Raw genomic sequence first — 9,051 nt, 5'->3', positions numbered from 1 at the left:
CACTGGCCAAGGCCACTGACCGCCCCGGCCCGCCCCGCCCTATGGTCAGAGCGCCTTGCAGCACGTGGCCAGCTTAGCCTCTGCTCCTCCTGCCTCTCGCCTCGCCCCAGCCATGCCCGTGCTCATCAGCTTCTCTCGGGAGCGTGGGAAGGCAGGTGGGGGCAGGGATGGCCTGACCTGTGGCTTCTGCAGGCTGTCTGAGACTCTCTCAGCACCTGGTTTGGGACGTCGGGGTCCTGTCGGTCTCTGGCTTCACTTCCCCTGTCCCCCTTGGGTCTGATCTGTGGGTCTTTCAGGAAAGCCTGAGACAGATTTACCCTGTGAGAAAATCTAAAGTCAGACATGGAGGAAAAGTGGAAAGAACCCTGCCCCCAGAGCTGGACACCTGGCTTCTGTCCCCAGCTGTCCTCCTCCTCAGCTTAATGGTGGCACTTGGCCTCTCTCGAGTTCCCATTCTTTCAGGTGGGGCCTTAATAGCTCCCTCTTCACTATGCACTGCTGTGAGGACTAAATGAGCCATACAAAAGAGCATTTGTGAATTGCAACGTGCTGAGTCCACATAAGGGATTAAACTGAACCCACCACAACAAGGACCTACTGTATGGCACAGGGAACTCTGCTCAGTGTTATGTGGCAGCCTGGGTGGGCGGGGAGTTTGGAGGAGAATAGATACGTATGTGTGTGTGTACGTCCCTTTGTTGTTCGCTTGAAACTATGGCAGCATTGTTAATCAGCTATACTCAGGCACCAATTAAAAGTTTAAAATAAATAACTACATTGAACCCACTAGACCAGTGGTCTATCACTGGCAGGGTCTATTCCAGTTAGCAGAGTGTTCTCAGCAATTCGCATAGGATCTGGCATCCAGAAATGCTCAGTAAAGGTTTGCTCGGTTGAAGAGTGGATGGGATAAACAGGCTCCACGTTCAACAATCATTGTCTCTGTTTCTCCCAGAAAAACAACGTGGTGAGTGTCAATAAGGAACCTGTTGCTGAGGTGGACATTATGGCCACCAATGGCGTGGTCCACGCCATCTCCAGTGTCCTGCAGCCTCCAGGTAAGGCCCTAAAGGACCACATCCCCATTCAGCCTACCACTGGCCTATGTCTGCACATGGCTATTAGCACTCAGTAGAAACACTGCTGTCGGCAAAGATGAGAATGAATGTGGTACATGCAGACTGAGCATCTGTGAACAGCATGGCTGGGGCTGGTTGAAAAGCGACTTAGAAACTCTCGGCTCAGATGGGCTACACCAGTAGCTGAAGGAGAGACGTCTCTCTGCTGAATTGGCTCGCTGTCCCAGCCCCACGCAAACAGAGCCCGGTTGTTTTTCACATGCTTTGTGCTGTGAACATGGTGCAGAGCACACACCTCCTACAGCACTCCGCCCCGGCTGTGCTCTCTTAACCGCCAACCAAGTTACAGTGGAGCCCGGCCTCTCCCCTCACTTGTGCATTCACCTTTCTTTGAGCTCTTTCCCCACGGGCTAAATTCCTCTGAGAGTTAAGGAACATTATGAAGGCAGACTTCATCTGAGGATGTAATCCAGAAAACCCAACAGTGCCCCTCAGTCCTGGCAGTTGTGAATGACATGCTAATCATATCTCTCTCATCCAAGCTGCCTTTTCTTTTATCTGCAGCCAACAGACCTCAGGAACGAGGCGACGAACTTGCAGACTCTGCGCTTGAAATCTTTAAACAGGCATCTGCATTCTCCAGGGTATGATGCCAGCTATGTGGGCCCCTGGCCTGAATAGCTGTGGGTCCTGTGCTCGGGCCCATGGAGGGGACTCTCCTGTCTCCTTTGGCTGTCCACCCAGGGCTCTCCCGTCATTTCTTCCCAATCCCATTGGAGTATCCTTAGCTCTGGCCTTTGGGGAGTTTGGAATAAAAACCCAGGCAGCCTGTTTCCTTGGTGGGTGACAGCCCAGGCCTTCAAGCCTCTGTCTGTGGGGAAGCCGCAGCTGGTGAGAATCCATCTGACCAAGGACAGCCCATCCTGAACTTTCCTGATAGTGGGCTGGCCTGCTCTGAGCCTGGGCCTCCAGGTTACTCTTCCATCTTCTGTGACACAGCCCAGCATGCTCTGCTGGGCAGTGGTGTGGGTTCTGGATTCTGGGCCAGCTCGAAGAACCTGTCTTCTTTCCCTCAGCCCCACCTCCCTCTCAGAGCCGCTCTGACTTTCTGTGCTGCTTCTCCTGCTCCCCAGCTTGTCCAGGGATCCCATGCCGGCTCCCTTGCTGCTTTGGGTCAGGTGGGAATATGGGGTATGTTACAGGAAGTTTGTATTTTAACACAAGGCTGCAGAAGGTGGTCCTTAACCCAAAGGTCTGGAGCTGGAATATGTCACTTTACATTTGGACAGAGGGGGGTCTCCTTAGTGCTCCCTGAGGAGGGTTCTTGGCCCAGAGTTCCTGTTCGTGATTGCCACCCCCTGTGTGGGCCTAGCTCCCCAAGGGCCAGATGATAGTCTAGGGGGAAGCCTGGCTCTGGGGCTCCACAGGACCCAGCAGTTCCACAGTTCCCCGTCCTCTTCCTCAGCCCCCCATTTTTTCTGAGTAAGGATGGCCATGAGCAAAGCCACTGCCATGAGCAAGCGTAGGTCTAACTGCCGCTAGAGAACGTGACACCTTGCGTTTTCTTTTCAGGCCACACAGAGCTCTGTGAAACTAGGTAAGTCTGGTCTGGGTTTGACGTTCTCGTAGACTTATGTAAGTCTTATCCTGAAACAGGCCTAAACCTGCCATCTGCTGTCTGTAGAAAGAATATCATGGTGCCATAAAACACGGCCTTTGGGGTCAGACGCGGAACCCCTGGTTTCCTTCTCCATAAGATGGAGATGATGAATACCAGCCTTTTAGGGTTTATGTGAGTTTTTGGCTTTGGGAACCTGGGAATATTGCACGGAGACTTGGCAGGAGCCTGTGGTGAGGATATGGTCCCAAGCTGGGAAACGGAGAATGCCTCAGTCCTGATCATCACTGAGTAAGATCGGAAGTTTTACAGACCAGAAACATCTGCTCTGTGCAGGAGAGGGTGGCAGAGGAAGGCCGTTGGTCCTTGTGACAGTGTCCTAGACACGTGGGGAGTCTGCACCTTTCTCACCTCTGCAATGTCTGTCTTTCAGCCCCTGTTTATCAGCGGTTATTAGAGAGGATGAAGCACTAGTGTGAAGGACCGCAGGAGGAATGCATTTCAGCAGCTCCCTGCCGCTTTCTCTCGTTTTGCCAAAGAGACTGAATGTTTTTGAAACCAAATGATCACACTTTGATGCCCATGGGTCACACCGTAATGAGATCTGAGCCTTGGGAGGGTGGGGGTGGGGGGAGGAGGGAGAGAAATAGACTTTTCATTTTTGCCCCCTAAACATGGCGGTTAGCCCACTGCAGTGCAGAGTCCTAGATGTCACTGCCTGGCGTTGACTTCCAGCAAGGACCTGTTGGAATCTCCTGCCTGTGCCACGTACACTGGAAAAGGAAGCCAAAGTTTCTGAAGCTCACAAAACATGAATCAGGCCATCCGGCGTCACGGGGGCGACGTGGCACGGTGTTTGTAAAGCTCTTTCACAGTTGGAGAAATGGCATCCTTATAAGCTATGAGTTGAATGGCTCTGCCAAATGTTTTTCGCGCCTCCATGTGGCTTGGACCCTTCTGTGTGACCCTGTCCAATTAGAAAAGAGAGGGCTGGTGAGCACGCGGAGCTCAGGAGTCCCCAGGTGTGGCAGAGCCATGGTGTGTTTGTAATAATAAAACCACAGAAACATACGCGTACGTGGATGGGAACAGTGTGCCGGCCTGGGTATCCACAGGGTTGGGATTCTGTCTCTTGGGGCTGTGACCTTCCTCCCACTGAAATTCCACTAGGAGCAGCTAGGCGAGAAGCCCTGAGGGATGGTTTATGGGGGTGACCATGGCATCAACTTCATAGGTCCACCATGAGAATGAAAGTACATAGTTCTTATAAAATACTCAGCATAGCATTACGTATCCTTATTCTTACCGTGCTGTCTGGAACTGCTCAGGATTGGGGCAGCTGGGAGCCAAGTAGTGTCTTTCCCAAAGGCATCCTGCTTTTCCTGGAGACTGGGGCAGTCCTGCCCTCCCCCTTTTCACTCGGCCAAGGCTGACTTAAGGGACCTAACAACCCAGAGATAGTGCTGCCAGGGATAGGGCTGTGGAGGAGCAGACACAGCCCCTCCCCAGTGTGGCTCCACGTCTGGGGGAAGACAGCCGTTACACGTCATCCAATACAGTCATCCATGCCTTCATTCCTTAGATATGAGTGTTAGGTTTGGTCAGCAGACAAGGCCCTGTTCTCATGGGGCAGAGACTCATTGATCTGCTAATGGCACTCCCTGTCGCCTGCCCATCCACATGGACTCAAGGACTCCGTGACAGGCAGGAAGGAATCTGAGCAAGCGGGGGCTCCAGGAAGTGGGAGGAAGTAGAAGGAATTGAAGGAGCTGACCTGGGGGAGGAGGTCAGGCTGCGGGAGGCTGGGGAGATGTCCCAAGAAATGAGGGTTGGGCTTCTGCACGTTTGGTCCGGCCACCCTCCCCCAGGGGTTCCTGCAGCCTCGCTGCCTCTGATGCCCTGCTCATGCTGGGGTGCTGCAGCTGTGGTGCTGAGACTCCACATCCACACACCTGCATGTCACAAGATGCCATCAGAACCCAAAGAGGCTATTAGCGCAACTTCTAAAGATCCTTTTGATGGAAAACAAAAATCACCACACAATTCCTTAAAAATGTCCAAACCCCACCATCTGTCCCTGTGACCCCAGCCCTGTCCCCATCTCAGCCTCCTCCAGAAGGGGGGGCTCTGTCCATTCTACCAGCTGGATAGTCCTCCTTGTGACAGAACCATGCGCAGCCGTGGCCCTCCGCCACCCTCCCAGCCAAAGAGGATTGACTTCCTTTTTGGGTCCTAAACATCCCCATCCCTGCATTTCCCAGAGACTCAGGCTAAGCTTAGGTGCTGCCATCTGAGGATGGACACCCAGGGCCAAGGGGTCAGCCACTGGATGTTCCCAGGGAGGGTGAGCCCCGGAGAGAGGTGTGCACTGTCCTTACTGTGTCAGAAGGTAAGAGCAGCCAGGAGGGGGCTCAGGCCACTCGAGCCCTGCCTGCTGAGCCCCAACCAGGCAAAGAGGCAGAGGAGAAGGGAAAGGGGCTCCGCTTGGCTCCCTTCACTCCCCACTGTCACTCTGAGGCTCCCAGGCCTCTGAGCTGGAGAGGCCCACAAAGACCGTCAGCGTTGAAGCCCCAGGGCTTTCCAGGCCTTTCCCACAGGAGGCCAGCTCAGTGATGGGGCAAAGGAGGGGCCGCTGCGTGGCTCTGCTCCTAAATGCATTATCGTTTCTGTTTCTTACATCAGCCCTGTGAAATAGGTAAGGACTCGTGTGTGTGCTAAGTTGCTTCAGTCATGTCCGACTCTTTTGTGACTTTATGGACTGTAGCCCACCAGGCTCCTGTGTACACGGGATTCTCCAAGCAAGGATACTGGAGTGGGTTCCCGTTTCCTCCTCCGGGGGATCTTCTGGGCCCAGGGAGATCGAACCCACATCTCTTGCTTCTCCTGCATTGGCAGGCAGGTTCTTTACCGCTAGCGCCACCTGAAAATGCCAAGGACGCATAGAATCTCTATTTTACTACTGTGGAAAAGGAAGCTCAAAGAGGTGAAGTAGTTTGCCAGATCACAGTGTAGGTAGGGGCTGAAACATAAACCAGATCCTGCACAATTAATCACCCCTTGTGCCCCACCCACCCTAGAGTCCACTCAGGAGGAGCCCTGGCAGCCGTGGACAAGTGGGACACAGGTGCTAGGGGGCCTCCTGAGAAGCCCTGGGGCCTGGGAGCTCCTTCACAGCCTAGACCACCACTTGTTCACCTGCTGCTGGGGGGCCAGGAGTGAGTCAGTACCAGCTGTGGACGCCCTGGCCACGTGGATGTCAGCAAAGAAGGGGGACAAGGGGGAGTTCCCCTGTGGAGGAGAGCACCTCTGTGCCTGAAACCATAACTCAGTGTCATGGTCTGAGCGGAGCTGCCTGGAATCTTGCGCTCAGAAAGCTTTCTAAAGCCAGAAAAGAAGGCCTCAGAATGACAGTTGGGCCTGATGCCTTGCCCCGAAAAGCCAAATGGGGCCGCCTCCCTGGCGTCCCTGCCTGGCAAGGAAAGGAACACATCCGCTTGACGGGGTCCTCTGTTCACATCCCAGACTGAGCCAGTTCAGAGAATAAGTGTAGGGGTTGGGGGAGTCTGGACTAACCCCCTACACACGCACCCACACACACACACACGCACCCACACACACACACACACACCCACACACACACACCCACACACACACACCCAGTGGACCGACAGGCCCAAAATGGAGCCTCAGGCACAGATAACTCGCTCTTCACATCTACTCCTGGGTGGTCAGAGGACTGGGTGAGGAGGAAGGGAGCAACTGAGGTACGGTTGCCCCATGGGAAACTTCCAGCTCTGGCCTGTTGGAGGCGGGCTCCATAGAGCCACCTGCACCCCCAGGCAGCTGCAAGGGCCCTGCCATCAGAGCTCCATTCATCACAGGGGTGGCCGAATTGACACTGAGACCTGAAGGGTGAAGGGCTAGGGAAGAGCATTTGAGCTGAAAAAACAGTGTGCATAAAGTCTCTGGCACATGTGGCCAGAGGGGAGTAGAGAAGAGTCATCTGCTGAGATAGATATCTGGGAGTCAGACCATGCCTGACCCTGTGGGCTGTGGTAAGGATTTTAGACATTATCCTTCAGACCATGAGGAGCCATGGAGGGTTTTAGTTGAGGGAGAGAGATAGTGAGAGGTGTGTCATGATCAGATTGTTTTTTTTTGTTTTTTTTTTTATTGTGGTAAAATACATATAGCATGGAGTTTACCATTTTAACTGTTTTTAAGTGAATAATCCAGTGGCATTAGACACATTCACATGGTTGTGCAACCGATTTCCAGGATTCTTTCCATCTTTCATAACTGAAACTATATCCATTCAACAATAACTCCTCATTCTCCTTTTCCCTCAGCCCCTGGTAACGAATGCTTGACTTTTTGTCTTATGAATTTGACTACTCTAGGGACTTCATATAAATAGAATCGTACAGCATTTTTCTTTTTGTGACCAACTTCTTTCACTTAGCATGATGTCTTCAAGTTTCATCCTCACGGTAGCATGTGTCAGAGTTTCCAACATTTTTAAGGCTGGATAATATTCCATTGTGTATATACCACATTTTGTTTATTAATTATATTCATCAGCGGACAATTGGATTGCTTCTGGCTACTGTGAGTAATACTGCTATGAATGTGGGTGTACAAATGTCTGGCCTTGATTTCAATTCTTTTTGGTATATACCAAGAAATGAATAGAAGAAAAGCTGCTACTGGAAGGAAAGTAAGGTTTCTGCTTTGTATATTTTACATTGGAGAAGTCGTTAAACATCCAAGTGGGATGTCAAGGAGGCTTTTAGGTATTCAAGCCTCAGGCTCAGGGAAGAGGTCAGACCTGAGATGGGGTGTTGGGTGTCATCAAATCCTATAGGTGTTATTCAGAAACACTGACTGGGTGAAATCACCTAGTGAGGGAATATAGAGAAAAGACGGTGCCTGGGACAGAGCCCAGGGTTGGCTCAACAAAGGGAGAGCAACCAACAAAAGGGCCTGAGAAGTTGTGTGAGGAGGACTGGAAGTCACCAGCAGAGAGCTTTTCAAGAAGGAGGGAGCATCAGCCACGTTGAATCATTGGTGTGTCCATGGGATCTGGCCACATGCATGTCATCAATAACCTGAGCAGGAGGACCTAAATCTGGAGAGGTAAAGAGGGGTGAGGAGGATGCATTTTCTGACTTGAGTGCTTTGAGTGAATGCTGAATTTTGAATTTGAATTTCAATGACTGAGAAGCCTGTAGGAAAAGGAGAGAAACTGGAAGTAATCCATTTGTTCAGCCTCATCCTTAATGCTTGCATCAGAAGCCCCTCCCTCCATCCCTGTGCACCCACCATCACAGCCCTAAGGACTTATTTGGAATAACCCCCAACTTGCTTTTAGGCTTCCCCTGCTAGGGACTGAGCTGCTGTGAGGGAGGGCCTCTGTCCTACCCAGGGTCCCAGCACCTAGCACAGGGCCTGGCACACAGCATTCAAAAGGTGCTACCCCAAAGCCTGGACCCAGAGCTCGGATGGTCCTTTCACTCAGCACACTGGGCTCAGGCCCTGGTTGCTCTCTGAAGAGGAAGAGGAGGCTTCCTAGACCCTTGGGGGATCCTGGGTGTTTCTCCTGCTTGTGTGTTGAAGGAAGCCCGCATAGCATGCTCCTTGGATCTCTTCCAGAAAAGCAGGTGGTGGCCTTGTGAGCATCACCATCCCTGGGGCAGCATCAGCCCACTTTGGCTGGGAAGAGAGCACACCCATGTGTCAGCAGTCCCAGGTCAGTGGGAACGTCTGAGTCCAGAGGACAGACAAATGGCTGCTTAATCACACTGCAGAGCCCATCACTTCATCTTGAGCAGGTGACCTGACCCTCTCCCAACTTTGGGAAGGAAGTGTTATGCTTGGAGAGCTACTCCTCCTTCCAGGATCTTCCTCCTCCAGTTCTGTTAAAAGGAAGACGGTCTGAGAATTGGGAGCAGCAGAGAGAGAGAAAGAGAGGAGAAAGACTTCTGATTAAATATCCTCATTTGAGCAGATATGAGTTTTTGAGTGAACAGATGGAAAGCCACTTTCGCCCCTGTCAGGAGGGCCGGGGAGTCCCCATGGCTTCTTGATGATGGCTCATACAGAACTCAAGTTCAACGAAGCCACCTGCATGCAGGGCACTTCCCTGATGCCAGCTCTCAGTTGGGCATGCTTGGTGTAGGTGCCCACGTCCCAGATCACGTTCTCCAGAAACACTTTCAGGACCTCGCGGATCTCTTCGTAGATGAGCCCAGAGACGCGCTTCACACCACCACGATGAGCCAGGCGACGGATAGCAGGTTTAGTGATGCCCTGGATGTTGTCGTGTAGAACCTTGTGGTGGCGCTTAGTGCCGCC

At 52.4% G+C, this 9,051-nt stretch overlaps 1 protein-coding gene across 1 annotated transcript in view; it reads left to right on the top strand.

The window, feature by feature from the left end:
- The window catches only part of TGFBI (transforming growth factor, beta-induced, 68kDa), a 34,289-nt gene extending 30,503 nt beyond the window's left edge, over window positions 1-3,786 (top strand). The window contains exons 14-17 of the mRNA XM_010844479.1: window positions 956-1,058; window positions 1,644-1,723; window positions 2,652-2,676; window positions 3,131-3,786. Coding sequence (XP_010842781.1) covers window positions 956-1,058; window positions 1,644-1,723; window positions 2,652-2,676; window positions 3,131-3,171 — 249 coding nt within the window. The 3' untranslated portion in view covers window positions 3,172-3,786. The remainder of the gene's footprint in view (window positions 1-955; window positions 1,059-1,643; window positions 1,724-2,651; window positions 2,677-3,130) is intronic.
- Window positions 3,787-9,051: the final 5,265 nt, after the last annotated feature.

Source organism: Bison bison, unplaced genomic scaffold (genome assembly GCF_000754665.1).
Source record: "Bison bison bison isolate TAMUID 2011002044 unplaced genomic scaffold, Bison_UMD1.0 scf7180017864203, whole genome shotgun sequence".
Classification (NCBI taxonomy): Eukaryota; Metazoa; Chordata; class Mammalia; order Artiodactyla; family Bovidae; genus Bison; species Bison bison.
Note: the sequence above shows the minus strand (reverse complement) of the source record. Positions and strands in the feature narration are given on the sequence as shown.